Here is a 19,200-nt window from a genome sequence, read left to right on the forward strand (position 1 = left end):
TGGGCTGTACCCAGCACAGACTGTAGTGTGGGCTGTACCCAGCAAAGATTGTAGTGTGGGCTGTACTCAGCACCAATCGTAGTGTGGGCTGTACCCAGCATAGATCGTAGTGTGGGCTGTACCCAGCACAGACTGTCATGTGTGCAGTACCCAGCAAAGATTGTAGTGTGGGCTGTACTCAGCACCAGTCATAGTGTGGGCTTTACCCAGCAGAGATTGTGGTTTGGGCTGTACCCAGCACAGATTGTAGTGTGGGCTGTACCCAGTACAGACTGTAGTGTGGGCTGTACCCAGCAAAGATTGTAGAGTAGGCTGTACTCAGCACCAATCATAGTGTGGGCTGTACCCAGCATAGATTGTGGTGTGGTCTGTACCCAGCACAGATTGTAGTGTGGGCTGTACCCAGCATAGACTGTAGTCTGGGCTGTACCCGGCAGAGATTGTAGTGTTGGCTGTACCCGGCATAGATCGTTGTGTGGGCTGTACCCAGCATAGATCGTAGTGTGGGCTGTACCCAGCACAGATCGTAGTGTGGGCTATACCCAGCATAGATTGTAGTGTGGGCTGTACTCAGCACAGACTGTAGTGTGGGCTGTACCCTGCATAGTTCGTAGTGTGGGCTGTACTCAGCACAGACTGTAGTGTGGGCTGTACCCAGCACAGATTGTAGTGTGGGCTGTACCCAGCACAGATTGTAGAGTGGGCTGTACCCAGCACAGATTTTAGAGTCGGCTGTACCCAGCACAGACTGTAGGGTGGGCTGTACCCCGTATAGATTGTGGTGTGGGCTGTACCCAGCATAGATTTTAGTGTGGGCTGTTCCCAGCACCAATCATAGTGTGGGCTGTACCCAGCACAGACTGTAGTGTGGGCTGTACCCAGCACAGGCTGTAGTGTGTGCTGTGCCCAGCACAGTCTGTAGTGTGGGCTGTACCCAGCACAGACTGTAGTGTGGGCTGTACCCAGCACAGTTTGTAGTTTGGGCTGTACCCAGCACAGATTGTAGTGTGGGCTGTACCCAGCATAGATCATAGTGTGCGCTGTACCCAGCACAGACTGTAGTGTGCGCTGTACCCGGCACAGACTGTTGTGTGGGCTGTACCCAGCATAGACTGTACTGTGGGCTGTACCCAGCACAGATTGTAGTGTGGGCTGTACCCAGCACAGATCGTAGTGTTGCTAATGGTGAGTTCTGCCTTATAGCTGGAACACACTGAGCCAAGGCTGTTGTGGGGGGATGTAGGGAAGGTTCTGTTTTTACGGGAAGCTTGTGAACTGTCTGCCTTTTGCCGGATGGTGTTGTGTCTGCACCCATCCAGGCAGGTGGAGACTGTTGCACCTCTCTCCTAACTTGTGCCTGACACCTAGTGGAAAGTCTTTGGGATGCCAGGAGCTGAGTCAGTCACTGTGGACAATCCTACCTTGTTGCTTATCTTGCAATGACGGCATGTCCATGGCTGGTGCAGAGCATTTTCCAGCACAGTGATGGTGAGGGTCTCAGTGACAAGGTGTTGTTGGAATATATTGGGTGGCTGTATTCTCCCTTGCTGCAGATCAGCATTACCTCTCTCTTCTCTGACACAATTACGTCCTTCCAGAGCAATGCACACAAAATGCTGGAGGAACTCTTGTGTTGAACTACATATACCTGTCTGGACACCCCCCCCCCCCCCCCCGCTGACTGCTGACCGTGGCTCCTCCCACTGACCCCGGTATAAAGGCGATTGGGGCCTGAGCCCTGCCCTCAGTCTCCAGGATGTAGCATGGTGGTCAATTGCTGCTTGTCCTTTCTTCCAGTCAATAAAAGCCGATATCTCGCCTCACGTCTCAGAGAGTTATTGATGGCGCATCAACTCTGCAGGTCAGTCAGCATCTATGGAGGGGTAGACGTTTTGGACCAAGACCCTTTATCAGAACTGGAAAGGAAGGGGCAGAAGTCAGAATAAGAGGGTGGCGGGGGCGGGGGAGAAGTGGGAGGAGCACAATCTAGTGTGACGGGTGAGACCAGTTGTGGGTGATGGTAAGCTGGAGAATCCATTGTTTTATTACAATAATAGATGTTTGCTGTAACATCATTTATGAAGTTCCTGAAACTCTTTGTGTCATTGCTGTTGCATCCCATGTCTCTACTTCTGTCTCCGGTTCCATGTCATCATATTCGGATACCAAAAGATTCTTCAGATAAGTAAAGTGTAAACGAGAGGTGAGAGTGGATATCAGACCACTGGAAAACGATGCTGGTGAGGTAGTATTGGGGGACAAGGAAATGGCAGATGAACTGAATAAGTATTTTGCATCAGTCTTCACTGTGGAAGACACAGGTGACAGGGGTCATAAAATGTGTGAAGTTACCATTACTGGGGCAAAAGTTTGTGGGAAACTGAGAGGTCGGAAGGTAAATAAGTCACCTGGACCAGATGGTGTACACTCCCTGGGTTCTGAAGGAGCTGCATGAAGAGATAATGGAGGCATTAGTAATGATTTTTCAAGAATCACTAGATTTTGGAATGGTCCAGAAGACTGGACAATTGCAAATGTCACCCCACTCTCCAAGAAGGGAGAGAAACAGAGGAAAGGAAATTATAGACCAACTAATCTGACCTTAGTGGTTGGGAAGATTTTGGAGTTGATGGTTAACAATGTGGGTTCAGGGTACTTGGAGGCACATGATAAAATCAGCCGTAGTCAGTGTGGTTTCCTCAAAGGAAAATCTTACCCTACAAATCTTTATTATTATTGTAATGACTTTATCATTACTTTATTGTCACCAAATGATTGATACTAGAGTGTACAATCATTACGGCAATATTTGATTCTGCGCTTCGTGCTTACTGGAGTACAAATTGATAGTAAATATAATAAAAATTTAAATTTTAATCATAAATAAAAAGTAGAAAAGAGAAAGTCAGGTAGTGCAAAAAAACCCTGAGAGACAGGTCCGGATATTTGGAAGGTACGGCCCGGATCCGGGTCAGGAACTGTTCAGCAGTCTTATCAGAGTTGGAAAGAAGCTGTTCCCAGAATCTGTTGGGATCCTTTGAAAAAATGACAAACAGGATAGACAAAAGAGAACCGGTTAATACTGTGTACTTGGATTTTCAGAAAGCCTTTGATATGGTGCCACATATGAGTCTGCTTAACAAGCTACGAGCCTATAGTATTACAGGAAAGATACTAGCATGGATAAAGCAGTGGCTGATTGGCAGGAGGCAAAGAGTAGGAATAAAGGGAACCTTTTCTGGTTGGCTGCTGGTGACTAATGGTGTTTCACAGGGGGCTGTGTTGGGACTGATTCGTTTTACATTATATATCAATGATTTGGATGATGGAAGTGATGGCTTTGTTGCAACATTTGCAGGCAATATGAAGATAGATGGAGAACTGATAGCTTTGAGGAGGTAGAGAGGCTACAGAAGGACTTAGACAGATTAGGAGAATGGGCAAAGAAATGGCAGATGGAATACAGTGCCGGGAAATGTATGGTCATGCACTCTAGTCAAAGAAATGAAGGTTTGACTATTTCTAAATGGAGAGAAAATACAAAAATTGGAAGCTCAAGGGGACTTGGGAGTCCTTGTTCAGGATTCCCTTTAGGTTAATTTCAGGTTGAGTCTGTGGTGAGGAAGGCAAATGCAATGTTAGGATTCGTTAGTATTCATTTCAAGAGGACTAGAATATAAAAGCAAGGATGTAACATTGAGACTTTATGAAGCACTGGTGATGAGGCCTCAATTAGAGTATTGTGAGCAGCTTTGGACCCCTTATGGATGTGCTGAAACTGGGGAGGGTTTAAAGGAGGTTCACAAAAATTATTCCAGGATTGAATGGCTTGTCATATAAAGAGCAGTTGATGGCTCTGGGTCTGCATTCACTAAACTTCAGAAAAATGAGGAATGACCTAATTGAAACCTATCGAATGGTGAAAGGCCCTGATAGAGTGGATGTGGAGAGACCAAGACCAGAGGACACAGCCTCAGAATAGAGGGGTGTCCTTTTAGAATGAAGATGGGGAGGAATTTCGTTAGCCAGAGAGTGGTGAAGTTATGGAATTCATTGCCGCAAGCAGCTGTGGAGGCCGTCTTTATGTATATTTAAGGCAGAGGTTGATGGATTCTTGATTGTTCAGGACATGAAGGGATACAGGGAGAAGGCAGGAGATTGGGACTGAGAGGAAAAATGGATCAACCGTGATGAAATGGCGGAGCTGACTCGATGGGCCAAATGGCCTAATGTTGCTCCTGTATCTTTTGGTCTTATCCCTGTTGACTAGGTATTTGTCCTCTCTACTCTTTCCCCTTCGACGGTTACAGGACAGAATGTGAACAAAAAACAGGAGCCATGAGAACAAAGAAAAGAAGGAAGGAATCACACTGATCACTCATGATCACACTGGAGATAAAACAAATTTATGTGGTAACTATTAAAGTATAAAGTAGTCAGGTTCCAGTCCTGTGACACCTGCTGCTGAAAATACAGAAGCAACAATACCGTAATTACTGGAAAATTCGCAGACAATTGCATGGATTACATTAAAATTCAAAAATTTGAACGACAAGAGAATTAACAATTCTATACAACATGGGCATGCAGTGAAGCTCATTATTTATACCCAAGAGCTCTAATGAACGGTGGTAGGATGGCACTAATGGATGGCATAATCTGTTGTTCATCTGAGACGTGCTTTCAGTTGAACCTGATTGCCAGTGTAACCCAGTTAATGCTGATTTTGGATGTGTCTTAAATGTAACAAAAAGGTGCTAATTGGTTCAGTTTCTGGGTGTTGCTATTATAATTCTCACTAAAATATTTGATAGATTCTCTCTTCAGCAGTGGCTTCACCACCAGCAAATAAAACTTCTGAGTCAATATTTAAGTTATCAAATTCTTTGTGGCATTGTCTTAACTATACGCTCTTTCACTGCCAGAGGATCAACTTCCCCTGTTATATTATTTCCCCAAATGTAGCTACGTTGCAGCTATATAGGACCCTGGTCAGACCCCACTTGGAGTACTGTGCTCAGTTCTGGTCACCTCACTACAGGAAGGATGTGGAAACCATAGAAAGGGTGCAGAGGAGATTTGCAAGGATGTTGCCTGGATTGGGGAGCACGCCTTATGAGAATAGGTTGAGTGAACTCGGCCTTTTCTCCTGGGAGCGACGGAGGATGAGGGATGACCTGATAGAGGAGTACAAGATAATGAGAGGCATTGATCGTGTGGATAGTCAGAGGTTTTTCCCGGGGCTAAATGGCTAGCACAAGAGGGCGCAGTTCTAAGGTGCTTCGAACTAGGTACAGAGGAGATGTCAGGGGTAAGTTTTTTACGCAGAGAGTGGTGAGTGTGTGGAATGGGCTGCCGGCAGTGGTGACGGAGGCGGATACGATAGGGTCTTTTAAGAGACTCCTGGATGGCTACATGGAGCTTAGCAAAATAGCGGGCTATGGATAAAACCTTGGACATGTTTGGCACAGCTTTGTGGGCCGAAGGGCCTGTATTGTGCTGTAGGTTTTCTATGTTTCTATGTTTAACCTCTCCATGCTCTATCAGGTCTATTCTTAACGGACCTGAGAGCAATACAAAAGATCCCAGCAATTCACAACAGTGACCCCAACCCTGTCTTTCATGGTTACGTCCCAGTGAATGAAATTCAGAAAGAAAACTGCAGGTGAAATCTCCAATAAGAGCAGAAAATGCGCGAGTCACTGAAAAGTGAGGAAGGCTTTCAACACGAAGTGTTCACTCTGTCCTCCCACGGATACGGCTGAGTGTTTCCGGCATGTGACGTTTGGAGTTAAACCCCGTGAATCAATCGATGCTGTGATTTTGGCTTTGCTTTGTGCTGGTGGTGTAAGGGGTCTAACGCATTGCTACCATTGCACCAACATGGACCTAATTAAGTCTGCACAAGCTCACCGTCACCTCCGATTGCAACCTTTACCTCTGGCCCTATAGCCAACAAGTCAAGCCACCCTATAAGCTCACTGAGGGATACAGCCCAGAAAAGAGGCCCTTCGGCCTATTGAGTCCATGCTGGCCAGCGACCATAAATTTACACCCCCCTCCCCCGGGCAGGACAGTCGCTTAGCAGCTAGCGCATTACTTGGCAGCACCAGTGAGCTGGGTTTAAGTCGTGTCGCTGTCCGTAACAGTTTGTAACTTATCTGCTTGACCAGAAAGGTGTTCTGGCTTCCTTTACGTTCCAAAGCAGACATAGCAGTAGGTCATTTGGTCACATGGTGTAGCTGGGCAGCATGGACTTGCTGGGTTGGGAGGGCCTGTTACTGTGCTGGATCTCTAAATGTGAAAAAATCCATCAGCTCCCACCACCCGCTGCACATCAGGGACAAGTTACTGCAGAAAGTTAACCCATCAGCCTCTGTGCATTTGGGATGTCGTGTGGGTGGTGGGGCATGGCTGTAGCCCTCCAAGAAATCGGCACAATCACAGGAAGGACATGCAGACTCCACACAGAGAGCACCTGGAGTCAGGGCTGAACTTGGGTATCAGGTACTTTGACCACAGTAGACGGGAAAAAGCAGGGAATTATAGACCTGTTAGCTCGACTTCAGAGGCTGGGAAGATTTTAGAGTCTGTTATTAAGGATGAGACTTCAGAGTCACATGATAAAATAGGCAAAATCAGCTTGGTTTCCTTAGAGGGAGTTTCGTCTGACAAACGCGTTGGACTTCATTGCGGAAATAACAGGCAGGTTGGACAAAGGAGAGTCAGTTTGCTTGGATTTCCAGAATGCCTTTGACAAGGTGCCACACACGAGGCTGCTTAACAAATTAAGAGCCCATGGTAATACAGGAAAGATGTTATCATGGAGAGAAGATTGACTGACTGGCAGAATGCAAAGAGTGGGAATAAAGGAGGGGCTTTTCTGGTTGGCTACCAGTGCCCAGAGCATTCCACTGGGATCGGTGCTGGGACTGCTGCTTTCCACATTATATTGTCAATGATCTCGATGACAGAAGTGTGGACTTTTGAGTATAAGTTTGCTGGCAATACAAAGATAGGTGGAAGAGTAGGCAGTGTTGAGGAAGCAGAGGACTGGGAGAATGAACAAAGAAGAGGCAGGTGCACTTTAGTGGAAGGGATAAGGGCATAGGCAATTTTCTAGATGAGGAGTGAATTCGGAATTCAGAAGTGCAAAGGGACTTTGGAATCCTTGTGCATGATTCCTTTAACGTTCACTTGAGGAAGGTAAATGCAATGTCAGCATTCACTTCAAGGAGACTGGAATAAAAAAAGCAAGGATGGAATGCTGGGCCTTCATAAGGCTTTGTCAGGCTGCATTTGGGGGATTGTGAGGAGACCTGGGTCCCATATTTAAGGAAGGATATCCTGGCATTGGAGAGAGTCCAGAAGAGTTTTATGACAATGATGAGAAGATTAATGAATGAGGAATGTCTGATGGCTCTGGGACTGTACTGCACTTGTTGGAATTTAGAGGAATGAGGGGGGATCTCATTGAAACCCAACTAATATGGAAAGTGCTCAGTAGAGTGGACATGGAAATGATGTTTTCAATAGTGGAAGAATCTAGAACCAGAGGGCATAGCCTCAGAATAGAAGGATGACCCTTTAGAACAGAGGTGTGGAGCAATTTTTATTGCTGCTGGGTGTGGTAAATCTGTGGAATCCATTGCTGTTAGTGCCATGGAGGCCAAGTCATCAAGTGTATTTAAAACGGAGGTTGGTAGATCCTCAGTTAGTAAGGGTGTCAAGGATTATGAGGAGAAGGCAGGAGAATGGGGTTAGGAGAGAAAAATAAATCAGCCATGAACAAATGGCAGAGCTGCCTCAGTAGGCCAGATGGCCTGATTGTATTATGGTCTTCCACTGCACCTGCTTTTCAATGCATTTGCAATTACCTGATTGAATAACTGGCATATCTATATTACCATGGCCCCCATTTCCCTCCACTTCTTGAAAAACTCTTGACACTTTAATGCACTGTTCTCATGTTCACTGTGTGCATTACTTACTTGCAGTGAACAACGACACCCTCTAGTGAGCTGAGCCACTTCCCGTCTTGAGTCTTCTGCTGCCTTCAGCACAATTTGATGATGAGCCTCTGATTCTCTGCCGAAGTCGGGCCTTTTCTGCAATTTAGTTCACCACATTCAGCCTCTCTCCTCATGTGACCACATTCCTTTCATGACATGCCTCCTTTATCCATTCCCCGAGGCCTCATCTCGATATCTTATCAAAAACATCAAAGACTATTTGGCTTTCGCTAATTGATGCTGTCTGACATAAACTGACCTTTACCTCAGTCTGCAACGAGACACAAGACAAGATCCAACGACTGAACTAAGGCCAATAACATCCCACCCCACCCTACATGATGAACATAAGGGTATATGGAACCTTCCAGAGTAATTTTTCTTTGATTATGTTAAATCAGAGCTTCTGTTCAAGATGTGACTGAGCTGCAGTCTCGGCTTAAGCCATGGCTCAGACCTTGTTGCTTTTTTTAGATCAGGGTCAGGTTAGCGTTTGGGGATGGGAGTGTTTGGGGAATCAGGGATCAGGCTGGAGCCTAGGTCAAAGGTCAGTGACGTGGGCGTGGGACGTCACGGGTGGATGCCGGGATGGCAGACCTGTGAGGGTGAGAACCCGCGCCCTGGATCAGTGAGTCAGTGAGTCACCAGTGGGTTCCTGGACCCCCTAGGAACGCGAATCAGCGAGGTCAGGGTTTGGAGCTGCAGTCATCAGGTAGGCTGGAGTTCGGGTCTTTGGTTGCTGCTGCCATTGAGTCCTGGGTTGCTTGAAGCTAAGGCAGCTTACACACTATTGGCAGTTTCTCAGCCCCACTACAGCGTTTCTCTTCAGATTTCCTCTTCTACTGATGAAATTCTGTTTTTGCCATCTTATCTTCATATGACTATAAGACACAGGAGTAGAATTGGGCCTGTCAGTTACTTGAAAACAAACCAAAACCGCTCAGAGACTATGAATGGGGTCGGGGTGACACTATATGACAACAACCAAACTCACAATTTCAAAAGAGTACATAGAAACATAGAAAATAGGTGCAGGAGTAGGCCATTCAGCCCTTCGAGCCTGCACCGCCATTCAGTATGATCATGGCTGATCATCCAACTCAGAACCATGTACCTGCTTTCTCTCCATACCCCCTGATCCCTTTAGCCACAAAGACCATATCTAACTCCTTCTTAAATATTGCCAATGAACCGGCCTCAACTGTTCCCTGTGTCAGAGAATTCCACAGATTCACCACTCTCTGTGTGAAGAAGTTTTTCCTCATCTTGGTCCTAAAAGGCTTCCCCTTTATCCTTAAACTGTGACACCTCATTCTGGACTTCCCCAACATCGGAAACAATCTTCTTGCATCTAGCCTGTCCAATCCCTTTAGAATTTTATACATTTCAATAAGATCTCCCCTCAATCTTCTAAATTCTAGTGAGTATAAGCCTAGTCGATCCAGTCTTTCTTCATATGAAAGTCCTGCCATCCCAGGAATCAATCTGGTGAACCTTCTTTGTACTATGGCAACAATGTCTTTCCTCAGATTAGGGGACCAAAACTGCACACAATATTCTAGGGGCAGTCTCACCAAGGCCTTGTACAACTGCAGTAGAACATCCCTGCTCCTGTACTCAAATCCTTTTGCTATGAATGCCAACATACCATTTGCCTTTTTCACCACCTGCTGTACCTGCATGCCCACCTTCAATGACTGGTGTACAATGATACCCAGGTCTCGTTGCACCTCCCCTCTTCCTAATCGGCCACCATTCAGATAAAAATCTGTTCTCCTGTTCTTGCAACCAAAGTGGATAACCTCACATTTATCCACATTAAATTGCATCTGCCATGAATTTGCCCACTCACCTAACCTATCCAAGTCACCTTGCATCCTCTTAGCATCCTCCTCACAGCTAACACTGCCGCCCATCTTCGTGTCACCCACAAACTTGGAGATGCTGCATTTAATTCCCTTGTCTAAATCATTAATATATATTGTAAACAACTGGGGTCCCAGCACTGAGCCTTGCGGTACCCCACTAGTCACTGCCTGCCATTCTGAAAAGGTCCTGTTTACTCCCACTCTTTGCTTCCTGTCTGCCAACCAATCCTCTATCCACATCAATACCATACCCCCAATACCGTGTGCTTTAAGTTTGTACACTAATCTCCTGTGTGGGACCTTGTCAAAAACCTTTTGAAAATCTAAACATACCACATCCACTGGCTGTCCCCTATCCACTCTACTAGTTACATCTTCAAAAAATTCTGTAAGATTCGTGAGACATGATTTTCCTTTCACAAATCCATGCTGACTTTGTCCGATGATTTCACCTCTTTCCAAATGTGCTGTTATCACATCTGTGATAACCGACTCTAGCATTTTCCCCACCACCGATGTCAGACTCACCAGTCTATAATTCCCTGGTTTTTCTCTCCCTCCTTTTTTAAAAAGTGGGGTTACATTAGCTATCCTCCAATCCACAGGAATTAAGCCAGAATCTAAGGAGTTTTGAAAAATTATCACTAATGCATCCACTATTTCTTGGGCTACTTCCTTAAGCACTCTGGGATGCAGACCATCTGGCCCTGGGGATTTATCTGCCTTTAATCCCTTCAATTTACCTAACACCACTTCCCTACTAACATGCATTTCCCTCAGTTCCTCCATCTCACTAGACCCTTGGTCCCTTACTATTTCCAGAATATTATTTATGTCCTCTTTAGTGAAGACAGAACCAAAGTAGTTATTCAATAGGTCTGCCATGTCTTTGTTCCCTATGAGCAATTCATCTGTTTCTAACTGTAAAGGACTTACATTTGTCTTGACCAATCTTTTTCTTTTCACATATCTATACAAGCTTTTACAGTCAGTTTTTATGTTCCCTGCCAGCTTTCTCTCATAATCTTTTTTCCCTTTCCTAATTAAGCCCTTAGTCTGCTGGTCTCTGAATTTCTCCCAGTCCTCAGGTGTGCCACTTTTTTTTGCTAATTTATATGTTTCTTCTTTGGACTTGATACTATCCCTAATTTCCCTTGTCAGCCACGGGTGCACTACCTTCCCTGGTTTATTCTTTTGCCAAACTGGGATGAACAATTGTTGTAGTTCATCCATGCGATCTTTAAATGCTTGCCATTGCATATCCACCGTCAACCCTTTAAGTATCATTTGCCAGTCTATCTTAGCTAATTCAAGTCTCATACCTTCAAAGTTAACCTTCTTTAAGTACAGAACCTTTGTTTCTGAATTCACTATGTCACTCTCCATCTTAATGAAGAATTCCACCATATTATGGTCACTCTTACCCAAGGGGCCTCACACGACAAGATTGCTAACTAACCCTTCCTCATTGCTCAATACCCAATCTAGAATGGCCTGCTCTCTAGTTGGTACCTCGACATGTTGGTTCAGAAAACTATCCCACATACATTCCAAGAAATCCTCTTCTTCAGCACCCTTACCAATTTGGTTCACCCAATCTATATGTAGATTGAAGTCACCCATTATAGCTACTGTTCCTTTATTGCATATATTTCTAATTTCCTGTTTAATGCCATCCCCAACCTCACTACTACTGTTAGGTGGCCTGTACACAACTCCCACCAGTGTTTTCTGCCCCTTAGTGTTATGCAGCTCTACCCATATCGATTCCACATCCTCCAGGCTAATGTCCTTCCTTTCTATTGCGTTAATCTCCTCTCTAACCAGCAATGCGACACCACCTCCTTTTCTTTCCTGTCTATCCCTCCTGAATATTGAATATCCCTGGATGTTGAGCTCCCATCCTTGGTCACCCTGGAGCCATGTCTCTGTGATCCCAACTATATCATATTCATTAATAACTATCTGCACATTCAATTCATCCACCTTGTTATGAATGCTCCTCGCATTGACACACAAAGCCTTCAGGGTTGTTTTTACAATTCTCTTAGCCCTTATACAATTATGTTGAAAAGTGGCCCTTTTTGATTTTTGCCCTGGATTTGCCTGCCTGCCACTTTTACTTCTCACCTTACTACTTTTTGCTTCTACCCTCATTTTACACCCCTCTGTCTCTCTGCACTTGTTCCCATCCCCCTGCCACATTAGTTTAAAGCCTCCTGAACAGCAGTAGCAAACGCTCCCCCTAGGACATTGGTTCCAGTCCAGCCCAGGTGCAGACTCTCCTGTTTATACTGGTCCCACCTCCCCCAGAACTGGTTCCAATGCCCCAGGAATTTGAATCCCTTCCCCTTGCACCACTTTTCAAGCCACGTATTCATCTGAAATATCCTCCTATTTCTACTCTGACTAGCACGTGGCACTGGTAGTAATCCAGAGATTATTACCTTTGTGGTCCTACTTTTCAGTGTATCTCCTAACTCCCTAAATTCACCTTGTAGGACCTCATCCCGTTTTTTACCTATATCATTGGTACCTACATACACCATGACTACTGGCTGTTCACCCTCCCATTCCAGAACATCCTGCAGCCGCTCAGAGACATCCTTGACCCTCGCACTAGGGTGGTGCAAGGTACGTTTGATCCTCTTTAAGAAACCAGCAAAGATGAACAATCTTGTAACGATAAAAAAAATTAATGAGACCAGAACTAGCGATATAATGAAATAAGCGGCCTAACCGGTACCGTAGGTGATCTTAGCATTCTTAAACCCATTTAGGCATTCTTAAGCACAAAGCAGTCAACAAAAATTATCACCCCTGGCTCTCACCAGACTAACCTGACTTAAACAGTGTGAACTTGAAATTACTCATTCGCCTCCACTATGCCTTAACCCACGTGACAAATGACCCAGAATAAATGTGCAACACAAAATACAAGGCATATAGGCAATCCTACTTGGCCCATCGTCTGCTCTGCCATTCCATCATGGCTGATTTATTATCGCTCTCAGCCCCATCTCCCCGTAACCTTTGACACCCTGACTAACCGTGAACCCATCAACCCCCACTCTGATATATCCAATCACTTGGTAATGAATTTCTCAGATTTATCACGTTCTATTCCTTTTATTCCACAGTTTGAGAATCAAACAGGATAGACACATTGAGTTTATGCCAACCATCCATCATAAATTTACACCAATTCCACCCCAAGCTTACTTTATTCTGGAGACACGTGAGACTGCAGGTGGTGAAATTTTGAGCTACAAATAACTTGCTGGAGGAACTCAATGGGTCGAGCAGCGATCAGTGTCTGTTAGGTGAGAGAAATTGTCGAGGTGTGGGGTTGAAACTCTGTGTCCCTCCTGAGTATGCCACTGACTGACACATCTGGGGCAATTCCCAGTGGCCAGTTAAATTTTATCTTCTCCCTCTTGAGTTACCCTGAAATAGTAATTCCAGCAAATCGTCAGCTCATACACACTGCAGCCAACACATTAGATAACTCCTGTACCGAGTACAGTGGCCACTGAGTGCATGTTCACGGGGTCTTTTGCTGCTGTAACCTATCCACTTCAAGGTTGGACACGTGTTGTGTGTTCAGAGATGCTCTTCTGCACACCACTGTTGTAACTTGTGGTTACTTGAGTTACTGTCACTTTCCTGTCAGCTTGAACCAGTCTGGCTGCTCTCCTCTGACCTCGCTCATTAACAAGGCATTTTCACCCACAGAACTGCTGCTCACTGGATTTTTATTCTGTTTTCACAGTGTTCTCTGTAAACTCTAGAGACTGTTGTGTGTGAAAACCCCAGGAGATAATCAGTTTCTGAAATTCTCAGACCACCCTGTCTGGCACCAATAATCATTCCACAGCCAAAATCATCTAGATCACATTTCTTCCCCATTCTGGTCTGAACAACAACTGAACCTCCTGACCATGTCTGCATGTGTTAATGCATTGAGTTGCTGCTACATAATTGGCTGATTAGATGTTTTCCACTGAGCGTATAAGCAATCGAAGAACGGTATTGATATGTTGCTATGTTTGTCTTCTTCTGCCAATGTTACAGTTCGGACTTGTGTGTACTGATGCTTGGAAGGTGGATTTGTCTCAAGCTTGTCTAAATTTGGGATTTATGATTGGAACTGTAATCCTGGGTTTTGGGGCAGACATGTAAGTATCGATCCACGTCTACACTATGTGAAAAGTAACATTCAACAACGTTTACCAGTTGTAAATCTGAATATTTTCCCCTTCTCTCTTTGTAGATATGGTAGGAAACTCTGTTTCTTATTTTCCCAATTTGCGACCACGGTGGCAGGAATCGCAGTGGCGTTGGCTCCGAATTACCTTTGGTTCCTCATCTTCCGCACACTGCAGGGAGTATTGAGTAAAGGGGGCTGGCTCAGTGCCTATGTCTTAAGTAAGCCTCTCTTTTATTTCTGCTCAATAATTCAGTGAGGTATGTGTGCTCCTTCAGTCCTGGGATTTTACATCTCCCAAGATTTAATCGCCTGAGGCCTGTTACTCATTCCTAAACTCCGGGAATTCCCTGTAAACTCTCCCTTGCCTTTCAACTTCTCTGCTTTTATGAATGCGTAAGTAGAGTTAAGGGTCCAGGTGTCTGCATAAATAAGTAAGGGTTTTTTTATGTTGATAATGACCCTTAAATAATTCTGCTATTTTAAAGATACTGGATGTTGCTATAGAGATGTTTGCAAAACTCATTAATAATGGGACAGTTTGTTACTAATGCACGCTCCAGTTTCGGATGTCCTCATCAGGAACACGAAAAACGCTTTCCCTTTTTCTCCCTGGTTCTAACTTATTATTGGTCTGGTGTCACTAGTTATTTGTAGATCGTACTTTTCATAATTGGATTTATTGTCGCTGACTTACCTGACGTGAAATTTGCCATTTTGCCACAACAGAGTATCAGTGGATGTAGTTTACTTGGGTTTTCACACTGTACTGTACCTGAGGCTGCTAACAAAAATCAGAAAAGAATGCGCAGTATTACCAGAAAGATACTAGCATAAATAGAAGGCTGGCTGAGTGGCAAGAGGTGAAGAGTGGGAATAAAGAAGGCATTTTCTGATTGACTGCAGGTGACCAGTGGTGTTCCTCAGAGTTCAGTGTTGTGCCCCTTCTTTCCACGTTATTTAGACAGATAGATGCTTTAATGATCCCAAAGGAAATTACAGGGTCACAGCAGCATTTCAACTGCACAGATATATAAATATTCGAAGAGAAGTAGAAAGAATAAAAAAAAGTTACCACAAACAGTCTAAGAGGGGTGGGGTTATAGAGCCCGACAGCTGAGGATAAGAATGACCTCATATAGCACTCTTTTTGAGCAGCACGGTTGTCTTAGTCTATCACTCAAAGTGCTCCTCTGTACAGCCAAGGTGGGGTGAGAAACAGTCTGGAATTGGCCAGGATTTTCTGTAGAGTCCTTTGATCTACCATAACCTTCAGTGTATCTAGTTTGACCCCTATCATCAGCTTATTGAGCCTGTTGGCATTACCTGTGTTGATGCCATTTCCCTAGCACACCACCATATAGACTGGTATGTCACCAAACCACTGGTGACAACAGACTGGTAGAACATGTGAAGGAGAGTCCTTCATTCTCTAAAAGACCTCAGTCTCCTCAGGAAGTAGAGGCAATTCAGGCCCTTCTTGTACACAGCTTCTGTGTTGGTGCTCCACTCAAGTCTGTCACCCAGATGCCCCCCAGGTACTTGTAGGTCCTCACCACATCCATGCCCTCACCATCAATAGTAACAGGGAGCAGTGCAGGCTTAGTCTTCCCAAAGTCCATCCCCATCTCCTTTGTCTCACAGACGTTGAGCTGGAGATGATTCAGCTTGCACCATTTGACAAAGTCCCCCACCAGGGCCCTGTATTCATCCTCCCATCCTCCCTTTATACACCAAACTATTGCTGAGTCATCAGAGAATTTCTGCAGATGACATGTCAATGATCTGATGACAGAATTGATGGCTTTGTGGCCAAGTGTATGTACGATACAAAGATAGGTGAAGGAGCAGATAGTGCTGAGGCAGCAGGGAGTATGGAGAAAGACAAACAGACTATGGGAGTGTGCAAAGAAGTGGCATGTGAAACACAGTGTAGGGAAATTCACGGTCATGCACTTTGGTAGAAGGATTAAAACTGTAGCAAATTCAGAAATCGGAGATACAAAGGGACTTGGGAGTCCTAGTTCAGATTTCCCTAAACGATATAACCATATAACAATTACAGCATGGAAACAAGTCATCTCGGCCCTTCTAGTCCGTGCCAAGTGCTTACTCTCACCTAGTCCCACCTACCTGCACTCAGCCCATAACCCTCCATTCCTTTCCTGTCCATATACCTATCCAATTTCTTTTAAAATGACAATACCGAACCTGCCTCCACCATTTCTACCGGAAGCTTGTTCCACACAGCTGCCACTCTCTGAGTAAAGAAGTTCCCCTTTGTGTTACCCTTAAACTTTTGCCCCTTAACTCTCAACTCATGTCCTCTTGTTTGAATCTCTCAATGGAAAAAGCCTATCCACGTCAACTCTATCTATCCCCCTCATTATTTTAAATACCTCTATCAAGACCCAATCAACCTTCTACGCTCCAAGGAATAAAGACCTAACTTGTTCAACCTTTCTCTGTAACTTAGGTGCTGAAACCCAGGTAACATTCTAGTAAATCTCTTCTGTACTCTCTCTATTTTGTTGACATGTTTCTTATAATTCGGTGACCAGAACTGTACACAATACTCCAAATTTGGCCTCACCAATGCCTTGTACAATTTTAACATTACATCCCAACTCCTATGCTGAATGCTCTTATTTATAAAGGCCAGCATAGCAAAAGCTTTCTTCACCACCCTATCCACATGAGATTCCACCTTCAGGGAACTATGCACCATTATTCCTAGATCACTCTGTTCTACCACATTCCTCAATGCCCTACCATTTACCATGTGTGTTCTATTTGGATTATTCCTGCCAAAATGTAGCACCTCACACTTATCAGCATTAAACTCCATCTGCCATCTTTCAGCCCACTCTTCTAACTGGCCTAAATCTCTCTGCAAGCTTTGAAAACCTACTTCATTATCCACAACGCCACCTATCTTAGTATCATCTGCTTACTTACTAATCCAATTTACCACCCCATCAGCCAGATCACCCCTTGCAGGCTGAGTCTGTGGTGAGGAAGGCAAATACGATGTTAGCATTTGTTTCAAAAGGATTAGAATAGACAATAGACAATAGGTGCAGAAGTAGACCATTCGGCCCCTCGAGTCTGCACCGCCATTCTGAGATCATGGCTGATCATTCACTATCAATACCCAGTCCCTGCCTTGTCCCCATATCCCTTGATTCCCCTATCCATCAGATATCTATCTAGCTCCTTCTTGAAAGCATCCAGAGAATTGGCCTACACCGTCTTCCGAGGCAGTGCATTCCACACCTCCACAACCCTCTGGGAGAAGAAGCTCTTCCTCAACTCTGTTTTAAATAACTGACCTCTTATTCTCAATCCATGCCCTCTGGTACTGGACTCTTCCAACATCTGGAACATATTTCCTGCCTCAATCCTATCAAATCCTTTAATTATCTTAAACGTTTCAATCAGATCCCCTCTCAATCTCCTCAATTCCAGCGTGTACAAGCCCAATCTCTCCAATCTCTCTGCGTAAGACAGCCCTGCCATCCCAGGAATCAACCTAGTGAATCTACGCTGCACTTCCTCAATTGCCAGAATGTCCTTCCTTAAACCTGGAGACCAAAACTGTACACAATATTCCAGGTGTGGTCTCACCAGGGCCCTGTACAAACTCTTCACTGCCTGTTGCACTTGCTCATTCACCTTCATTGACTGGTGAACTAGGACTCCTAGGTCTCTTTGCATTTCTCCCTTACCTAACTCTACACCGTTCAGACAATACTCTGCCCTCTTGTTCCTGCTTCCAAAGTGGATAACTTCACATTTATTCACATTGAATGACATCTGCCAAGTATCTGCCCACTCACCCAGCCTATCCAAGTCTCCCTGTATTCTCCTAACGTCCTCTTCGCATGTCACACTGCCACCCAGTTTAGTATCGTCAGAAATCTTGTTGATATAGTTTTCAATGCCCTCATCTAAATCATTGACATAAATCGTAAAGAGCTGTGGTCCCAATACAGAGCCCTGTGGTACCCCACTAGTCACCTCCAGCCAGTCCGAGAAACACCCATTCACTGCTACCCTTTGCTTTCTATCTGCCAACCAGTTTTCTATCCATGTTGAAACCCTGCCCCCAATGCCATGAGCTCTGATTTTACTCACCAATCTCCTATGTGGCACCTTATCGAATGCCTTCTGAAAATCTAGGTACACAACATCCACTGGCTTACCCTCATCTAACATCCTTGTTACACCCTCAAAACACTCCAACAGATTAGTCAAGCATGATTTGCCCTTGGTAAATCCATGCTGGCTCGGCCTAATCCTATTTCTGCCATCAAGATGTGCCACTATTTCGTCCTTAATACTGGACTCAAGCATCTTCCCCACGACTGACGTTAGGCTAGTTCTCCGTTTTCTCCTTCCCTCCCTTCTTGAAAAGTGGGATAACATTAGCCACTCTCCAATCTTCAGGAACTGATCCTGAATCTAAGGAACATTGGAAAATGATTACCAATGCATTCGCAATTTCCTGAGCCACCTCTTTTAGAACCCTCGGATGCAGACCATCTGGACCCGGGGATTTATTAGCCTTCAGTCCTACCAGTCTACTCATCACAGTTTCTTTCCTAATGCCAATCTGTCTCAATTCCTCTGATATCTTATGACCCTGGCCCATCCATACATCTGGGAGATTGCTTGTGTCCTCCCTGGTGAAGACAGATCTAAAGTACGCATTAAATTTTGTTGCCATTTCTGTTGCCAATATAAAAGCAAGGATGTATGAGGAGCGCTTGATGGCCTTGGGCCTGTAGTTGCTGGAGTTTAGAAAAATGAGGAGGGGTCTCAGTGAAAAATATTGAATATTGAAAGGTCCAGATAAAGTAGATGTAAAGAGAATGTTTCCTATAATAGAATTTCTTATGCCAGAGGGTGGTGAATCTGTGCAATTCATTACTACAGACAGCTGTGGAAGCCAATTTATTCGGTATATCTAAAGTGGATGCTGATAGGTTCTTGATTAGTAAAGGTTATGGGCAGAAGGTTGGAGAATGGGGCTGAGAGGGACAAAGAAATAGTGTGGATGGGTTCATAAACTGTTCGGGAATCTGATGGTGTTTCTGAATACTGACAGTGT

The 19,200-nt window shown here is 44.7% G+C and overlaps 1 protein-coding gene across 3 annotated transcripts in view; it reads left to right on the forward strand.

Moving 5' to 3' along the window:
• The window catches only part of LOC132403128 (solute carrier family 22 member 2-like), a 180,306-nt gene that overhangs the window by 132,973 nt on the left and 28,133 nt on the right, over positions 1 to 19,200 (forward strand). For all 3 annotated transcript variants that reach the window (XR_009515187.1, XM_059986430.1, XM_059986429.1), the window contains exons 2-3: positions 13,955 to 14,058; positions 14,154 to 14,308. Coding sequence is in view for 2 of the 3 variants with exons in the window: in XM_059986430.1 (XP_059842413.1) it covers positions 13,955 to 14,058; positions 14,154 to 14,308 (259 nt within the window). In the remaining variant the exon portion in view is untranslated. The remainder of the gene's footprint in view (positions 1 to 13,954; positions 14,059 to 14,153; positions 14,309 to 19,200) is intronic.

This window comes from Hypanus sabinus, chromosome 12 (assembly GCF_030144855.1).
Source record: "Hypanus sabinus isolate sHypSab1 chromosome 12, sHypSab1.hap1, whole genome shotgun sequence".
Taxonomy (NCBI): domain Eukaryota; kingdom Metazoa; phylum Chordata; class Chondrichthyes; order Myliobatiformes; family Dasyatidae; genus Hypanus; species Hypanus sabinus.